Source organism: Sus scrofa, chromosome 14, assembly GCF_054392235.1.
Source record: "Sus scrofa isolate SSC_HxYL_T2T_F1_AM1 chromosome 14, Sscrofa_HxYL_maternal_Yorkshire_Landrace_v2.0, whole genome shotgun sequence".
NCBI lineage: Eukaryota > Metazoa > Chordata > Mammalia > Artiodactyla > Suidae > Sus > Sus scrofa.
The window spans coordinates 130,641,404-130,661,461 of NC_139396.1; the positions used below are offsets into that span (position 1 = coordinate 130,641,404).

The 20,058-nt window shown below is 47.1% G+C and overlaps 1 protein-coding gene across 13 annotated transcripts in view; it reads right to left on the reverse strand.

Moving 5' to 3' along the window:
• Positions 1 to 20,058, reverse strand: part of PIK3AP1 (phosphoinositide-3-kinase adaptor protein 1) — a 265,570-nt gene that overhangs the window by 7,828 nt on the left and 237,684 nt on the right. For 8 of the 13 annotated variants that reach the window (XM_013983580.3, XM_084992877.1, XM_084992875.1 and 5 more), the window contains 5 exon segments: positions 18,712 to 18,917; positions 15,463 to 15,535; positions 8,631 to 8,786; positions 3,497 to 3,567; positions 1,809 to 1,927 (listed from right to left, as the gene is read on the reverse strand). In XM_013983580.3, coding sequence (XP_013839034.2) covers positions 1,809 to 1,927; positions 3,497 to 3,567; positions 8,631 to 8,786; positions 15,463 to 15,535; positions 18,712 to 18,917 — 625 coding nt within the window. 13 annotated transcript variants of the gene reach the window in all.

The window sequence follows — 20,058 nt, forward strand, 5'->3', positions numbered from 1 at the left end:
ATGCTTCCAGTCTCCTCCAAACAATTCATCTGCCATCTCCCTTTACACATTACATGAATCCCAGGTTCTAGTCTTTAATTTCTGGAACCTGTTTTCCTGGTTGTTCTCTTTCCTGTTGACAAAATTCCAGAGTCTTTGTAGCTCTAGACTGGCATTCTTTTAAATCTTGAGATGATTAGGTAACTGCCTCCAAAGCCTTTACCTTCAGGAATAAAAGGTCTGAGATCTTGGATCTCCTCCCATGACACCTAGACCTCCTCGGACAGGCGTCACAAAATGATGAAAAGACTGCACCCTGGAGTCAGGCACACCTAGATTTGCCACACAGCAAATCTCCATCCAGTCTCAAGCCTCAGTTTCTACATCTGCAAAATGAGATAACACTCTATTTCTGCCACTTAGAGTTGTGAAGAGAATTAAATGAGTTAATGCATTTAGTGTGTTTAACAGAATATCTGGCATATAGTATGTGCCCGATAAATATTAGCATTCGTTATCATGATTGCTCTTCATAAATACCCCTCCAATCACTAACTACATATCATTTTCAAGCAATAGAATATTATGCAACTTCAGGATACTGGGCTAGATTATCACTAAGGCTCTTTCCAGGGCTAATGTTCTACTGTGTGACCTCTGGTCTCCACCAGGGAAACATGCCTGGTGAATGTGATACAGCTCGGGCCCATGGGAAGTTTGTGTATAAGCGAGTGTCAGCACGTGAACATTGCTGGGAGCACAAGGAAAAGTGGTAAATAGCAAAGGGAGAAAGAGAAAGATCCTTAGTGCAGAGGCAGCTGCTCTTTCCCGAAAAGCAGAAGAAAAGTCTCCTTGTTGCATTTTCTCAACAAATTCTACTGATGAGGTTCATGTGAGTTAAAAGTTTCAAGATGGAAAAAAAAAAAAAAAATCCCGGTTGGGGAAAAAAAAATCTTTGTCCTCTGAGTCACTCCCCACCCTCCACTCCTGACACTGTATTTTAAAGACATCAAAGATTTAGACTCCTAAGACAAGCCTAGGCTTTTATTCCCAAAGACTTTTCTGCATTGGCAGACACACAGGCTAGTTCTGACCACTTTTACTGTGGCTCCCCAGGACCTTAAAAAGCTTCCTGCCAGAGGCCCAAGCCCTGTTACAGACAAAGACATACGTCAGCCCTGTAAATCAGTCGCACGCTTTTGTCTAATGCCCATCTCCAAAGTTCCATAGGTTCATTCTTCTGCATAAAAAAAAAAAAAAAAAATCACTCGGACTGTTGAGCTCTTACTATGGGCCAGAAACACAATCCTTACAACTCTGTGAGGAAGTTCCATTATTATCCCCATTTTATGGACACGAAAGCCAAATAATTCATCCAAGTTCACAGTGGCTGCCGGAAACGTGACCCCAGGTAATGTGTCCCCAGATAGCTCCCCACCAGCACGTCATGCTTGCCTCTGATCATCTTTGTTTTCATTCCCAATTCCTTCTTATCTCCCGGTGCCAAAAAAAAGGCACTGTCCCCACAGGACAGCCAATGGAATTAGTTACTGGCGGAACACTAACCAAACAGATAAAAAGTATGCAAAATGTTGACATTTACTAATGTATTTCATGGACAAAATACTGCATTTGTTCATTAGAGTACGTGCAACTGAATAAAGCATCACTTCCATTAAGAAAGAGCCCATATTGAAATGTGTCCAAAGTTTGCATTTCAGTGAGTTTAGCCCTGTGCTCATTCTTAGGTCATCTTAGATTCCCCAGATCCCACTCTGCCCTGGGACTCAGAGACTGAGGAAGAAATTTCCTGTCAGCTTCCATGTTACCTCTGTGAGGCTGCTCGGGGAGGCACCCTGGGGGGCCTCTCAAGGGGCATGGTGGGCATGCTGTCCACTTGCAGGGGGCCTGGACTCCGACTTCTGGTAACCTCGGGCACTTCATTATCCTACAGCAAAAAAGGTGAGACAGAAGGATGAAAATTACATTAAGGCACAGCACAGTTGGACACGGCAGCCCATAAGCTCCTTACCCTCCTCAGGCTTCGGCTGAAGGCTGGTCGCTGATAGTCAACCCAGCAACGCCAAGGTAGTTTTCCTCTGACTTTGATTCCCAGAGTCCCAGAGGAGACAGCTAGACCCAAATTATCATGAATGATCTGAATGCTGGTTCCTTGCTACTCAAACTGGGATGTGGGCCGTCAAGATCAGGATCAGCATCCCTGGGGGTTTGTGAGAACTTCAGGGTCCCAGGCACCTCCTCACACCTGCCCCATCAGACCTGCATATTACCCAGGGCAACCCTTATGTCTCTTAAAGTTTGAGAAGCTGGAGTTCCCTTCGTGGCTCAGTGGTTAATGAACCCAACTAGGATCCATGAGGATAAGGATTTGATCCCTGGCCTTGCTCAGTGGGTTAAGGATCCGGCATTGCACTGAGCTGTGGTGTAGGTCGTAGACGCAGCTTGGATCTGGCGTTGCTGTGGCTGTGATGTAGGCCTGCAGCTGTAGCTCTGATTAGACCCCTAGCATAGGAACCTCCATATGCAGTGGGTGCAGCCCTAAAAAAAAAAATAAATAAAGTTTGAGAAGCATTGCTCTGTATAACCAGAAAGAGCTGAAGAAATTTTACTTTTGAACACAAGTCCTTTTGGGGGACCATGGAAGAGTGAGTTACAGAGTAATACAAGCTGTGGGCTGGAAGGGTGGCCCACCCCAGGACCCTACCTCAAGGAGGCCTGTGAGTTGGTCACTACCCGTGTGACCTCTCCCACCCGTCCCAGCCACTGGTCAATGGTCAGGATACACATCCCGACCTAAATCGGGCCTCAGCCTAAGGCAGCAACTTTGTGCTCCGAGGCCTTGTGCTTCTCAGGGACTCTTTGCCACTATGCATGTGGAGAAGCAGAAGAGGCCAGAGCACAGGGAGAGAACAAGGCAGATGCGGATAGGGAAGAAGAGACAAAAGAGTGTGTGGCCTCAAGGGATAAACAAACACTTGGCTCCACAGGCCTCGCTGCTCCCAACCCAGAGGTCCCGAAGGTGACCCCGGCCCCGACACTCAGCCAGGTCTGCTCACAGATTCCCCTTTTAGCTCAACCCTTCCTCTCTCCCTCTCTTCCTCCCTTCCTGCCCTCTTTCTTTTCCTCCTCCCTCTCTTTATATTGACATGAAATTCCCATCACATAAATTTAACCATTTTAAATTCAGTGGCATTTAGTACATTTGCAATATTGTGCAACTGCCATCTCTATCTAGTCACCAAACATTTTCGTGACCCCCCCACAAAGGAAGCACTGTACCCACTAAGCAGTTTCTCATTGCTCCCCATCCCCAACCCTGGCAACTACTGACCTGCGTTCTGTCTGCATGGATCAACCTATTCTGGATGTTTCATATATGTGGGATACACCTACAACAGGTGACCTTTTGTGTCTGGCTTCTTTCACCTGGATTTCTACTTCCTGCAGTGAAGTGACCCCCAGGATGAGATATGGGCGTGGGGGCCCTGGCTCTCACCTCATTATCTCCCTCCATCCCGCTGCTCACGCTGAGGAGGCTCCGGGTGCTGGATCGGTTACTCGTGCTGCCTGAAGGGTGCAAACAAAATCAGCCGGACTGTGGATTCCCTCTTAACTCACTTTTACTGATAGAAGCAATATGTAAACAGTGAATGCGGAATTCTTCAAAACGCTGCCATCTCCTAACATGTCATTAGAGTTCAATTTTTCTTTCAGCATAAAATGAAATGGCTCATCTTTTTATTACCATGTTTTGCTTTATAGCTACCCCTTACTGAAGGCTTCTCCCCTGCCATGTGCTTTAAGAACCTGACGGCCCTATATTTTTAATCCCTATAAAAATCCCATCCGATGTCAGTGCTCCAATTTGACAGACAAGGAAGCAGAGATTCTCTTTCTCACATGTTCAGTGGGATTTCTAAAACCTGCAAACAAATTTTGTTGCTGAAGCTTTTAACTTATTTAGGGATTACAGCAAGCAGTGCAAATATCACACATGTATACATAACTTCTAAAAAGGGGCCGTGTGACACAAAACAAAACACTGAACACAGATTCAAAAGTATGATTTACAGGCATGGTAGGCATGACTATGTGGGTTTAGGTGCTCAAGGATGTAGCTGGGGATTTATCACCTGTATCATCAAAATGGCATTATCCAATAGAACTTTCTAGAAATGTTCTGTTATACGCTATCCAATTTGGTAGCTAGTGTGACGCATGGTTAGTGCAACTGAGGAACTAAATGTTAAATTTTATTTAGTTGTGATGAACTTAAAATTAAATAGCCATGTGTGGGCGAGGGGCTACCATATTGGACAGTGTGACATTAGAACAAGCTCTAGAACATGCTGAAAGAAGAAGGCGGGGGATTGGGGGGGGAGAAGAAGAAGAAGGAAGAATAGCAGTCAGTCAACTAACACTCTTGAGTTTGATTTACCAATAGTGCCATCAACAGTGTTGCCAGATCTTAGGTTTGCCAAATTTTCACTTAAAATAGCTCTTCATCATATTGGTTTATGGGTAAATTGTCTTAGTTTTGACTTCATTATGGTATCAACTTTGACCAGTTAATTAGGTCAGATTGGACCTAATTAGATGTTAGTTTGAAGAGGGCAGATTAAGAATATAATTTTGGATCACTTCTCTGGGGCAGAGTTTTAAACTTAAAATAATGTGTCAAAATATTTCCAGAAACCAGGGGATTCAGAGTTTGTTTATTAAGGAGAATGTGATGCTGTCCCTTTCTATTCAGTTACCCACAGATAACACTGTTTGCTCAGCTAGAATATCATTTTTCTCCCGATTTCCCGCAGCCCACTTCTGTCTACAAGTCTAAAACCTCCTCCTCAGTTTCCAATGCTTAGGACAAATGCTATGAAAACCTCTTCAGGTTCCCCCAATGGAAGTAACCTCTCCCATCCATGGGCTCTCATCCCTGTGGGGCCAAGCTTCCCACATCATTCACTGTTCATCCCATTCCTTTGACAAACTAGACTCCTTCTGAAGGTTATCTGTTAGGAGGGAGCAAAAAGTTGTCCAGGCACTGGCTCCAGGATTCTAGAAATTCACACCCACCAGCTACCATTTTCCCAACCCTTCATGCTCTTGATTTTTTACCCCCCAGCTTTTGACTTTGAACTTTTGCCCCTGGTTGATCTGCCCTGGCCCTTTCCACTTTTCAGGCTGATGACCTGCTTGGCTACAACTCCTCTGCTCTAGCCCTAGCCCCCCATCACTGCTGCTGGGGGAAGAGGGCAGTGCCCATTCCTTGCCAAGCTTCTGTCACCAGGGAAGAAGGCTCAGATAAGCATCTAACATGTACTATTTTTATGTCTTCTTTCCTCCATTACAAGCTTCCTGAGGACAGGCTCTGTTTCTCTGTCACCTTTTTGTCTCTAGTATTCAGTCTAGTTCACAATGTTGTCCTTAATAGTTTAAGGAGCAATGAGAAAAAAAAAATGACCAAATATATCACCCTTAAGAAACCTGAACCAAACAACCAAGAAGGTCGATGGTCTTCTGTAATGAAACTTTTGTTCTCTTAAACATAACACTGATATTTTGTGCTTATAATTTTACTCACAATCAGATGTAACTGGCAACAGTTTTCCTGTAGTTCCCAGGAGATGACAGCTGTGCCATAATAATAAAATAATGCTGTTTTTAGGGTTTGACTGTAGGAGTTGAGGGGCTGTTGGTGGATCAGAGCCTGGGTCATCCTCTCTGTCTCTCCTTGCCCTGGGAACTGTTTCTTTTTGGACTGCAGTATGTTCCCATGGTTGAGCACGCAGAACGATCTGGATGTGAATGCCAGAACTTCTGCCTAATTGCCAAGTGACCCAGAGCAAGATGCTTAATGTCCCTCAGTCTCCTTTTCCTTATCTCATGGCACTGTTGTATAGAATGAGATCATATGGTGATATGCTTGGCACAGGGCTTGCAAGAGTAAGCATTTAATTAATTATAGCAGCTATCATCATCCTCCTTCTCCTAAGTTTCAAGATGGTAGATTACTCATCAGTGGCTCAAGGACCCTCACCTCCAGTGTACACACCTTTGTACAGCCTCCTCCTCACCTCCCTCTTGGTTCAGCCATGTGACTTACCATGGCCAATATGACCTTAGTGAGTTGATGCAAGTCAAGGCTTGATAAGTACTTTGCACACTGGAGCTCATCCTGCAATGTCCTCTTTATGGATCTGGTTGTCATCACAAGAAGTTCAGGCTATTGAATTAGAGGCCACAAGTAGAGAGGCCCTGAAGAGCGAGAGGCTCTTTGGGGCCTCTCGCAACTGAATACCGTTGTATGAGTGACCCCGCTTGACCACAGGGGGTGGAGGTGAACCATCCTGAGTCCTGGACAAGTCCAGAATCAGGCATAAATAAATGACTCTATTTCAAGCCACTGCATTGTGGGGTAGTTTGTGACATAGCAATAGATGACTGTATAACAGAGACTGGAGTAAAGCATTTAATAACATTTTCTAACCCAATGAGCCAGCCATACCTGGGCAGTAAACCACCATACAAGGTAAGAAAGCATGCTTTGTTTTTGTTTTTGTTTTTTGCCACACCCATGGCATGTGGAAATTCCCGGGCCAGGGATCGAACCTGCAGTAACAGTGGTGGATCTTTAACATACTATGCCACAGGGAACTCCAAGAAGCTGACTTTAAGCTTCTTAAAGTCATTCTCATTCTATTCTCATTCCAAGCTAACTCAAAGTAAAACCTATGCATAAGATGGTTTAAATTAATCTGAACCCGAAATGAGTACTCTGCATTTATTTTGCTAAATTCCCCCTCCTCCCAGAAAGCCCTGCCCTCACCCCAAGAGTGTCTATACCGCTTCTCTCCTCCACGACACATCTGAGAGATGGGCCACCTGCCCCGGCTTCCTCTGCCACCTGTGATCACTGGGAGAACCTCTCCTGTTTCTGAACTTGTCAAAAGTCCCTAAATTGTCTCAGGATGGGGGAGTTGGATATACATGATCCCCCAATGTGTAAGGGAGGTTTTCTTCTCTGTCTAGTCCAGACTTCCCAAGTGGTTATGTGATACGCTTTAGATCTGTTTCAACAGGTGAGAGTGGCAGAGAGAGGGGTTGGGTTCTACTCCCACTTTGCTACTGACAGGCTACTGCACTTTGGGGAAAACACTTTCCCTTTCTGGGTTACAAACACTCCATTAATAAAGTAAGGAGGTTCTTGGAGTTCCCATTGTGGCTCAGCGGTTTTGAACCTGACTAGAACCCACAACGATACAGGTTTGATCCCTGGCTCCACTCGATGGGTTAAGGATCTGGCATTTCTGTGAGCTGTGGTGCAGGGTGCAGACTCGGCTTGGATGCAGAGTTGCTGTGGCTCCCATTTGACCCCTAGCCTGGGAACCTCCATATGCTGCAGGTATGACCCTAAAAAGAAAAATAAAAACAAAACAAAGTAAGGAGGTTCTTGAGCTGAGTCCATGGTTGGGCAAAATTGTGTGTGTGTGTGTGTGTGTGTGTGTGTGTGTGTGTGTGTGTGCATTCATACACACATGCATTTTTATAGGAAGCACATCCAGAGCATATCAGATTTTCAAATGGATTTGTGATACAGAAAAGTTTGACCTTTCTGTTCCTACAACCATTTGGGGGTGCTCCATCTGACATTTAAGGAGATGTGAGCCCTAAAATTCAGCTTGTCTCTTGCTCCTTTATTTCTCGCCTAGCTGTTTTGATAAGACTAAAATGTATGAAAGAAGGGACACTCGATTTATTTGGCTGGTGAAGCTGGTGTGTCTGAAGTCAGCTAACACCGCCTTGGATCGGAAAACAAAGCCCCAGCTCCTGCCTGCACATCAGTGTGTATTGTCTGTTGCAATCAGATCCCTATTCAAGCTTTCAAGCCAAAAGGAAGACATTTGCAAATTAGAACCTCAACTTGCCTGTACAGTTGGAATTCGCAAATCTGAGTCCTCTGTTGCCTAATGTTTCCGACTTTGTGCCCTTCCCTTCCCCTGACCACAGCTGAAGCAGAGTCTTGGCCCTGGATCCAGTCTGCCTGAATTCAGATCCGAGCACCACCACTTATTAGCTATTTAACCTAGAGGAAGGGTAAATAGAGGTGATAGGACCTATCCTGCAGAGTGATTATGAGAATTAAATCAGAGAATCTGTGGAAGAAGCTGAGCACACAGTAAATGCTCAATAAATGTTAACTTATACTATGATTAGATTTTTTTTCATTTATAAAAGTGATAGAGTAATAATTGTCATGCAATCTGACCTCTGGGGATGCTTGAGGACAGGATCTTGGCCCCCCTGAAAAAGGCACCCTCACAGGCTAAATGTCTTCCACTTCTTATATTTTCTAAGCCTAAATCAGGCTCTAGTTAAGATCTTCTGGGGAAAAAAAAAAAAAAAGAATGGAAAAAAATGGAGTTCCCTAGTGGCCTAGTGGTTAGGGATTTGGCAGTGTCACGGCTGTGCTGTAGCTCAGGTTTTATCTGCAAGCCATGGGCACAGCCCCCCTGCCAAAAAAAAAAAAAAAAAAAAAAAGTCTTCTAGGTTCACAATAGAGCAAGTTCCCAAAGCCCAAATGCTCCTGCTGGAGTCAGGCTGTGAAGGCACTGGGGTCATCTGCTTACTTGCTGTGCTGGAGGTACTGTCTGTTTTCCAGTCTCCTCGTCTAAGCTCTGTCCTGGGGGGGAAGACGCTTTTCCTGGGGCCACTCTCATAGACTCCAATCTCCACTTTCCCGGGCAGGTGCTGTGAGTGCCGAATTGGGACCGTGATCTCCAAGTCTGGAATTAGAGGAAAGAGGGATAAGTTTTAAGGCTCCAGCATGCCATTTACCAAACTGCTGGGCTGCTCCCTCTCCACCTGCATCCTTCACTTGTGGGGGTGGGGGTGGGGGGGAGAAGCAGAAGGGGCGGTGCAAGGGGGGAGGAGGTGAGCATCTTGCCAATCCTGCCACTGAAACACCACAGAATCCTGTGTGGCAATCGCTGACAGAAGATTGAGATGGAGAAATGTGAGAGATGCAGAGAAATGCCCTTTTTCACATCAGGTAGTAGAAAGAACATGTGATTAGGGAGAGGTTTGGGGCCCCAGATCTGCCAGTCACAGCTGTGGAGCCCTCTGAATTACTTCCCTTTCTGAAGAGGGGTTACAGACACCACTGATTGTAATAATAGGTTATTCTGTGCATCATGCAGAGTTCTAAGAGCTTCCATATTTTTAGCTCCTTGAATCCTCCCAACACCCAGGAAATAAATAGTATTGTCATTGTTCCCAACAGAAACTAAGGTACGGAGAAATGAAGTAGCATGTCCCATTTCCCAGTTACACAGCTGGTAAGCAGGGACAGCTGGAATTTGAACCCAGATTCCAAAATTTAGCTTCTTAATCGCTATGCAGACTGCCCCTAAATCCCTTAATAAATGATAGAGGATGGGCGGGTGGTCCATGACTGACAATAACAGTCCAGAGAGTTCATGAAATGATGTCCACCAGGCTTGTGAAAGATTTCGTAACTTGCAAAGCTGATCAGTGGTTTATACCCTACAGAATCAGAAAGACAGATTATTCCTTTGCCCAGCAAGGCTTTAACCTGATCTCTTTACTGGCTTAGACCTGCCCAGTTGTTAGTCTTTCTTCCTTCCTAGATTTCACGCCTTGGGTGCTCTGAGCAGAAAACAACTCCAGCTGACAAATGGGACAAAATATCTGTGGGTGTCCGACCAGCTTACTCCCCAGGGAAGCATGAAAGTGACCCCTTGAGGCCCTGGACACCCCACAGCCCCAGGGCAAGGCCTCTGGGAAGTGGTGTAAGCTTGGGAAGGCTGGACTTTTGGGGATGTGTGCTCTTATTTTCAAGGAACCACTTCCTCCTCTGCCTGTCCTCTTTCAGGGGACAGGTGTGGCAGGAAGTGGAGGGAGTGCAGTGGCAGAGGTGGCTCTGTTTACCAAAGCCTGAGGTCCGCCAAGATGGGTAAACGGGTAAACTTGCAGAGCGTGAAAGAGCCGGTGCCAGGGCAGGGTAGACCAAGTGTGTGGGAAACATTCTGCAGAGAGAATATTAAAAAGGTGGGGGGAACTGCTGGTTTGCATGGGCTCACGTTTTCCTCTTTCTAGAGACTCTGGTGCCAAGTGTAGTGCCTGGTCCTAGTAGTAACCCAGCTTTCCAGGTCTCTGTGTAACACAGATCTTTCTCAGGTCCTAGGGCTCTCTTGGTTACAACAGAGTGGTGGAAGCATCTGCCCAAGCTTGGAAGCACGTGGGCAGAGTCCAGTGGGTATATCTCATGTGGGTGTGAGCCTTTGGTGTCTCAGAGCCCAAACAGGTGACACCTACCCACCCCCTCGGCTTTGACCGAGCTTTTTTTTTTTTTTTTTTTTTTGTCTTTTTTGCCATTTCTTGGGCCGCTCCCACGGCATATGGAGGTTCCCAGGCTAGGGGTCTAATCGGAGCTGTAGCCACCAGCCTACGCCAGAGCCATACCAACGCGGGATCCGAGCCACATCTGCAACCTACACCACAACTCACAGCAACGCCGGATCCTTAACCTGCTGAGCAAGGGCAGGGATCGAACCCGCAACCTCATGGTCGGGTTCGTTAACCACTGCGCCACGACGGGAACTCCTGACCAAGCTTTTTAACAACAGTCTTTTAAAGGGAGGTTCCTATCTGCTTAATTCACTTCAATGAGACAATTTTCAACTCTCGACCAGTTCTAGGAGGAAGGAAAGTAAAATATACAGGGAAAAAAGTTGAGAGTCAAAAGTTCAAAACGTCAAGTAGAGCCAGTCTAAATGTCTAAAAAATCCCGATATTCTTTGAATAGAGGAACACTGCCAGGAAAAATAATTATCATCATTATACTGCGTACTACTTTTCACAAAGTGTGTTCACATATGTTATTATTCCTCCTTTGAACTTCGCTACTCCATTAAGTAGATAAGCCAGGTGTAGCCACAGATGAGGAATCTGAGACACAAAGTGGTTAAAAGGAAAAGTCCTGGACCATGAAGTGACTCAGTGACAAAGCAGGAATCAGAGCCCAGGTTTCCCGGGACCCAGTCTGCTCCTCCTGGTCCTGCCCTGCACTGGCCACAGACACACCCAGAATATAAACATTGATACTCTTCTCCGTGCAGCTGGGGTGATCAGCAAAGCACAGGTCAGGCCAGCCCTCCTCTGATTTCCCACACCATCCGCGCTCTGCACTCTCCCGGTGAGAGAAAAACAGCTCCCTGGGGCTGAAGGGAGACTGGCGAGTTATCATGAACAGATTCTTTTTTTTTTTTTTTTTTTTTTTTTTTTGTCTTTTTGCCTTTTCTAGGGCCGCTCCTGTGGCATATGGAAGTTCCCAGGCTAGGGTCTAATCGGAGCTGTAGCCTCTGGCTTACACCACAGCCACAGCAACATGGGATCCAAGCCGCATCTTCGACCTACACTACAGTTCACGGCAACACCGGATCCTTAACCCACTGAGCGAGGCCAGGGATTGAACCCGCAACCTCATGGTTCCTAGTCGGATTTGTTAACCACTGCGCCATGACGGGAACTCCAGGAGCTGGTGTTTAAATGCCCCTCGAGAGGGATAACTTTTCCAGAGTGCTCCCCACTGACTCCCAGCAGCTCCAGGAAGATGAAGCTCCAGTCTCCACGATGTGAGCTGCATGCAGCCATGCCTTTCCTTCCTCTCACTTCCTCCAGCCCTATGCTGCCCGGATCACCTCCCACATCAGCCACTTGCACTCAAATCATTGTCAGGGAAGAAAAGGCTCGAGAGATGGATAGTGTTCATGGCTGCTCAATGCTTTGAATGTACTTAATGCCACTGAATTGTACATTTAACTCCAAATAATATATTTTATGTTATGTGTATTTTACCACAGGAAAAAACAAAAACGGAGACTCTTGGTGCTGATGGTAGAACATTCTCCCCATGAGAACTGTTTGTGGTCCCCAGCCACTCTTGCTCAGAGTCAAATTATACATAGTTTAATCTTTTTATAGTTAGGGCATCAATTAAGGCCCTTGATGTAAAAAGTAAAAGTACTTAACCCTTCCGCTTCTCAAAAAAAAAAAAAAATCCTAATCAGGGGGTCTGCCTCACAAGGAGTATGGGGGTGGAGACAGAAGAGCATCTAAACCATGTTTCTTTGGAAAAATTTAGACATTGACATTTTAATTTAGACTAGAGCCACTGGTGGGTATCATTTATTTGGAGCCTGATTAGCCATGGGGGAACTTGTATACTGTGTCAAAAGCCATGAAACTGGCCTGGCCCCTGGATGGTGAGTCCCAGCCCAAGGCACTCTTCCTGGGAATCCCTGGCTGAGATGCCACCAGCTGGCGTGCAGGTGGTTTTGAGAGTGCCTCCCTGCTGCCACGGGCCGCACACTGGTCTAGACCCCAGTTACACCCTATTTCACTGAATCCTCGCGGCAAATTTCCTGGGTGGGCACTTTTATTTGTGCCATTTTGCAGACAAGGACTGAGGCTCAGGCAGGTGAAGTATCTTGGCCATGGCTCCCAGCTAGTGAGGGGTGAACAGTGAGCAGAAATGACCTCAACCTTGCTGGCCCCAGGGCCCAGGCCTGTACCCCTCTACTCCTTGGCAAGTGTGTCTGTCTTGCTTCAATATCTCCAGGGGCTCCAGGGGGGGAGCTGTGGTGTGTGGTACAGGTGTGATGGCACAGGTAGCTTGGTTCTGGAGCCAGGCTGCCGAGCACATGTGACTCCAACTATGACTCACCAGACTTCAGACACCGCATGTAGCATCAAATCACAGCTTTCCTCATTCTGCCTTTATTTATTTATTTAGTCTTTTTAGGGCCATACCCACAGCACATGGAATTTCCCAGGCTAGGGGTTGATTTGGAACTGTAGCCGCCAGCCAACACCACAGCCACAGCAACATAGGATCCGAGCTGTGTCTGTGACCTACACCACAGCTCACAGCAACGAGAGGCCAGGGATTAAACCCACATCCTCCTGGATGCTAGTTAGATTCACTTCCATTGAGCCACGATGGGAACCCATTCTGCCTATATTTAAAAGCTTGAAATGCTTCATTTAAACAAGGCTTCTATCTTTGGGTTTATGTGCTCTAGCTTTAAAAAGCACCTCAGCCCTTTTACCACCTAGAGCCCTATTGTCTGACTCTAGGATGCCTGCAGTTCTTGAAACAGATTTTCTGCCTTCTCACCTTTCTCCTCCTCTCAGCCAGAAGGCAGACAAGTAAGAGTGTGGCTAGTGGCAGCATACATTTAGAACTTAGTCCTTAAGCATTTGTCTGAGGAAGACTTCTCAGACCTTCTGCCGTGATGACAGCCTCTTTACCCCTCTTCTTCCAAGTAGTCAAAATCATTACTATTCATTAGGCTCATAATTGTATGCAAAATACAGTGCTATGCATTGTGGGACAGGCTCTAGCTGGGAGAACCAGACCTACATAAATAAAAGACTAGCTCGTAAGCTACCAGATGGTGAAGATCATGTCCTGTAGGTCTCTGTTGTCAGCTGGGTGCTTGGTGGCTCAGTAAGTATTTGTGGAATGAATAAATGGTGTCACCAAATATTTTACTCAAATCAACCATGCCAACAGAGATTTCTCGAGCTCCACCAATGCACTGTGCTACACACTGGGGATTCAGCAGAACACAAGACAGACAAGTTCTTGCCCTCACGGAGCTTACATAGATGGTGGTGACAGGGATGCAAGTAGAAAGGGAGTGGAAAATAACCATGAGAATAGAAACAAAGAGTAAGGCCAGCTGTGATTTGTGAGGAGGGTGAGCAATGGCACAGGGAGTGAGTTGTGGAGGGCTACTCTGAAAGAATGGCAGAGAAGATCTTTCTGAGCAGAAAAGCTTACAGCCTATCTCTGAAGGATGAAAAAGAGCCAACAGGGAAAGATGTGGGGAGAGAAGTGGAAGGGGGACAGCAAGTGCAAAGGCCCTGGGGAAAATGCTCTTGGCTTGACAGAGCAACAAGTAGTCCGTTGCAACCAGGACACAAGGTGTGGGGGAAAGTGGAGAATGAGCTCAGGGGTCAGATCATGGAGAGCTTCGTAAGGCCACAGTGAGGAGTGTGATTTTTACTCTGGGTGGGACAAGAGCCCCTGAGAGTTTTGAGCAAGGGAATAGCATCATCTGATTTTTATTTTTGAAAGACTGTTGGTTCTAGATTGTAGGATTAACTGTAGGAGAATAAGAATGGATATAGGGAGACAATTGAAGTGGCTCCTGCATTAATCCAGGAAGAGATGATGGTGGCTTGGATGCAGTTGTCCCGTGGAAGGTGGTCAGAAATGATAACACGCACTTTGGAGACAGAACTTCTGGGAATTGCTGATGGTTTAAAGGAATGAAGTAATAACAATCAGAGGCAGCAAAAGAGAAGTGCCAGATGAATGGACAGGATAGTAGGTTCTACAGATGCTCCAATGGGGAAGAAGTACAATGGCCAGGAGGGGTCTAGGAAGGCTTCACTGAGAAGGGGCTGCCAGGACTGGGTCCTGCAGTCTGATAGTCTCACATAAATGAGGAGGAAGAGGCATGAGCAAGGGGCCTGTGGCAGAAAAATGTCCAGTTTGAAGACTACGGTATTACTAGCCTGACCAAGCTCATGGGAAGTTCGGGCTGTTGAGGGCAACTGGAGACAGACCACAGAAGTTATGTACTAACTTAGTTCTTTATGTAATGGAGCTCCATTCAAGATATGAGTGTCTCTGAAACCCTTTTCTTGCCAGCAGTTCTTGGTATAAGGCTTGCCAGTGTAAATCCTAGAGACCCACCATGCCAGAGGCTCTCAGCAGGGATGTGCAGTGTAGGCAAATGCCCACTCCTCGCTCAGGGATGGCAGTGCCACATGGGAAGCAGCTGGAGAGGACAGTCAAGGGGAGTAGAGGGGCCTGGTCCTCAGTGTGCACAACTGGAATCCATGGCCCTGCTATTGGACTGCTGCTGCACATGGCAGGAGCCCTGCTGCACCTGAGACCTGGGCTCCCAAAGCAGGGTGTGGTGTGGACACCAGTGACACAGTTCCCTGCTTGAATCAGAAACACACACTATGAGAAGGGGAGAGTCTCCTCTCTCTGCTCAAAAGAAAAAAAAAAAAAAAAAAACCATGTGTCTTCCTAAATGCCAAGGAGAGAGTCAGGTGAAAGCATTGTCATCCTCTTTGGTGGAGGATGGAAGGATGCAGAGTTCAAGCCATTCATTCATTCGTTGGATGACATGCCCTATGTTCCAGGTGCTAGATATACAAAATTGACACGACAAAGCTGATGCCCAAAAGGAGCCGTTTTACCCGCCTTATAGCCTAGTGGGAGACCCACATCTGTAAACAGGGTGACAGGTGTTGAGCACGCAGTCTACCCACTCAGTCCCTAGCAGAAAGGAGAGTCAAGGACAAGAGACCACAGCAAAGTCCCCCACCATGCGGCACTCCCAGGAAGCCACATACCTGTCTGCTTTCCTGATTTTTGCTTCTCTCTCTGTCTGCGGGTGATGCTTTCTCTTAGCCGTTTAAGATTTTCCTGGAAAAAATTTATTTTATTTTTAAAGTATATATCAGAATTACATCCTCTGGGCATTAGAGTTTCTTTCTGATTTTAAGCTATTGTAAAATATATATCACATTGCAATAACATGTCTAACATGCAAATGAGGCTGAGTGCATTTGCCATCGGCCCCCAGAGAAATCCAAGATCTTTTAGAAATTGTGCCTGAAGAGAAGACATCTGGTCCACAAGAAAATGTCTCCCCTTCTCTCTGGTTCCCAGCCTTATAACCCACAACCCTCCCTGATGCCTCTTAGCCAAGCCAGTCTCCTATGTGCTCAAACTTTCCACCCACATTCCTACCTCTGAGACTGTGTTCTCACACCATTCCCTTGACCTTGAGGGACACTGATTCCATGATAAAGTTCCACGCCTGGGTCAAGGCCCACCTTCTAAGCTGCTCCCCACCCTAGCTGCTTCAGTCTTTAGTGCTGGCCATGCCATCTGGCACTGGGCTATGCTGTCTTGTACTGTGTGTGTGTGTGTGTGTGTGTGTGTGTGTGTGTGTGTGTGTGGTGTTGTCACCTCAGAGGTACTGTAAGCTCTCAAAGAGCAAGAAACCAGGTCTTGTACTTTCCTGTAATCCTGCAGTCAGGTCTATCACGTCATTCAATAAATGTTAAACAGACATGTAAGGGTCAAAATTTATTGCTATTTTAGGCCTATAAACAACAACCATCTCCAAATTGAGTGTCTGAGCATTCTAGGGAAATGCCCCAGGGACTAACATCCAGACCCTGGCTGGAGCAGAAGGTTCCTGTGAGGGAGCCGTGGAGGCGGGACTAAAAGGTTGGTTGGGTTGCAACAGCAGCTGGGAGACTGAGCTTGGTCTAGGAAGCATCAGGAAAACACTGAAAGTTGTGGGCTTTAAGGTCTGGCAGAGAGGAGGCGAAGGAGTTGGAGGCAGGGAGACCCACTGGAGATGATGTGATAGGACAGATGTAGGTGATAGAACCCAGCACTGGGAGGTGGCTGGGGGAATGCAAAGAAAGGAGCAGAGGCAAGAGGAAGAACGTGATGGAGCAAGGCCAAGCAAGATAGATACGCAGCTGGCTGGATGTGGGGGAGAGTGGAAGGAGAGCCCAAGAGACTCTCAAGCCTGAAGCTCAGTGTCTGGAAGATAACACTGCAGAGAACAGACACAGAGAGTCAGGCAAGGGGAGCAGACTGGAGGATGGTTTGTTGTTGGATGTGCTACAGGTCTTGGGCAGCTTGGGAGACATGGCCAGACAGTGGCTGGAAAGGTGTTCCTGGAGACATAGACTCAAGAGTCACCTGCACAGAGAAGGAGCTGAAGGGAACTTGGGAAGTTCCTCCTCATGGGAGGGGAAGTGAAAGAGACTGTGGAGTGGACAGAGGGGTGGAGGGAAAAGATGAAAGGGCAGCCTAGGAATGTCCTCACAGCCTGCAGTCCTTGGATGGGGGTGCTCTGGAGTACCAGGAGGCTGTCAGAAGACAGAGCAGTCTCAACTCCCCTGGACTGGGATTCTCTGGCATGTTGAACATGAATCCCCGTTGTCTGCTCCACCCAAGACTTTGGGCAAGTTCAAGGGAAAGGTAGATCTACAAAGAGAGCTGATGTTTGTTATACATTTACTATGTGCCAGGCATGCTAAGGCTTTATAAGGTTTACATCGTCTAACCCTCTGCTGTCACATTTCAGAGATGGGAAAGCAGAGTTACAAAGAGGCCAAGGTCATTTAGCCTGAAGAGGCAGGATAAGGCTGAACTCAGGCTGCCTGGCTCTGGAGCCCTGGCTTCTCCTAACTATTCTGCTACATGGTGCCAACTTGGCACAGGGAAAGAAAATCAGTGTTTGGCCAGGATCAGCCTGTTCCCAGCAGCACTTCAGCCTCTCTGGGTCTCCTGAGGGAGGAAGGCCCTGGCTTCCTGCATTTGGACCCCCAGAGAGAGGGAGGCAGGCTGGCATAGCGGGTGACCCTGCTTTAGGGACTCAGCAGGCAGAAGGTAAGAATGAAGGAAGCACAAGCTCCAGAGTAAGAAAGGGCTCGTTTGAATCCGGTTTCTGCCTCCTCACCTCTTTGCCTTCCTGGTCTATAAAATGAGAGCAATGACACTGATTTCACATGTACGCCGCGAGGGGTGGAAGACATCAGGCCCATTCAACATAGCACAGTGCCCCAGACTGTTGTCAGAGCTGGACAAGTGCTGCTTTTGTGTCCCCACTTCTCACTGTGTGGAGTTCTACATCGTCAGGTAAATAGCAAGTCTCCTCTAACAGCCCAGCCCTCCAGTCAGTCTCCTTCTGAGTGGTAACTGCTGGGGTAGGTGTCTTTGCAGGTCTTTGTCTTTGTATTTGCATGCAGACCTATGGAGACTGCATGTGTGTGTGTGTGTGTGTGTGTGTGTGTGTGTGGAGTGTGAGTGGGTGTGTATGTATGTGAGTGTGGGGTCTTTTTTGGTTTTTGTTTCTGTTTTTTTGCTTTTTGGGGCCATACTTGCGGCATATGGAAGTTTGCAGGCCAGGGGTCAAAGTGGAGCTTCAGCTGCCGGCCTACACCACAGCCATAGCAACACGATATCTGAGCCAGATCTGTGACCTACACCACAGCTCATGGCAATACCGGATCCTTAACCCAGTGAGTGAGGACAGGAACTGAACCTGCATACTCAGGGTTACTAGTCATCTGTAACAAGCTGAGCCACAGTGGGAACTCCATTCATGTGTTTTAACTTGAGTAGTTTTATGTCTGTGACTGGTTTGGTTAATTTAATCATCATTCTTGGGAACTGTCCAAGTTCTCTTTAGTTCTAAAGTGTGATAGTTCTGTGGGAGTGTTGACATGAAGTGTAGATAGAGGAAAACGCTGGAAAGCAGATGTATATAGGGCCGCATGCAGAGAGAAGTGGCAGACGCATTATTAGGGTTTACTGTTGAGTCTCAGTCCTTGATCTCTAGCTTCATGACAACAAGAAAAGCCATCCAGCTCTCAGCCGGGGAGCCATGTGGTTACAAACTACAGGTGACAGGTACACATGTGCGCTGACTCACCATGACACGCAAACAAATGTGCTCAGGCCCATCCACAGGTGTGTGGTTACAACGACATGTAAGCCAGCTGTGGACCCAGCTCTCTCTACTGTCTGGCAGAGAAACAGACAGGAGACAAATTCCATCCAGAGTCTGTTACCTGCTGGAAGCGAAAAGATTCAGACCGCTTCTTCTGGTTGAGCTGCCACTCTTTGAAGTGGAGCACGGCCTCATCCACGTTGACGATGCCCAGCTTCACCTGCTCCTGGAGGGTAATAAGCTGCCGCTGGCCTGGCGTCTTCATCCCAGCAAAAGGGTCGTATATGCTCGACTGAGGCCTGTCCCTCCACGGTCTGACAGGTGGCTCTGGAAAGGACGGTGACTTAGCTTGACAGCCCCTCACACCGGGGGGATTGCTGACTGGATGAGTAGGGTTAAGGAGGTTGGTGGTGGGCTCAAGAGGGTGTGTGGAACCAAGAAAGGGGAGGTGTGACATGGAATCAGAAAGAGAGCTGCAGTTAATAATTTCAATGCCTGTTACACTAAAGTAGACAAGGCCACAACATTTTAGAAAGATATGGCATCCCCTGGGTGGGCCCATAGAATCCTCTAAGCCTCAATTACTGAGAAGTCTTCAGACCGGCCTTTCTCATCCGTGGCACTATTGACATCTTGGACTGCAGGATTCTTTGTGCTTGGGGGAGGGGCTGTCTTGTGCGCTGTAAGATGAGGCCTTATCCTTGGCCTCTACCCATTTGATGCTAATAATACCTCCTTCCTCAGCTGTGACAACAAAAAGTGCCCCAGACATTGCCAAGTGTCCTCTGGTAGGAATGGAGGCGGGGAGGAGAAATCACCTCCAACTGAGAACCACCGATTCAGACTAAAATCCACTCCCAAAAGAGAACACACAGGGAAGTCTAACCAGGATGCTTCTCCCAGCACCACTTCTAGCCCTTGCCATCCTCCTGCCTCCAGGCAGCATAGGGGACAATGGCTATGGACCCAAGGGCATGAAATCCCCAAGAAGGTTGACATGCTAATGGAATTGTGACCTAGACCCAGTGTCACCAGGCATAAATTAGGTGCTGGGTCCCAACTGGCTCTCCTTGGGTTGTTCCTGTGCCAGACCCTCCTCCACATTAAAAATTTATAGCTCTCTGCTTTGGAGATTCTAGGGAAATATGAAGCCAACCCGTCTCTCTCTCCAGGCTGTGACTCCACTAAGTTCTGTGGGGAACGAGCTACTTGCAGAGGTGATGGGGCCACTGGAGCATGTGAAAATGACCTGACATTTTACTGATCATTTCCTGTAGGGCTATCTTTGATTCAAAATTCTTCCAGCAGGACTCCACTTGGGCATCTCCCATTCAGGGAGATGGCATGAAGGAAAAAAAGAGACAATTTCACCAGTGGGTAATGAAAAAGCTTCAGAGAAGCTTACCTATCATTCTTATCAACCATTGGACTACATACACTCACATACTTTTCTCCCAGGTTTGCCCTC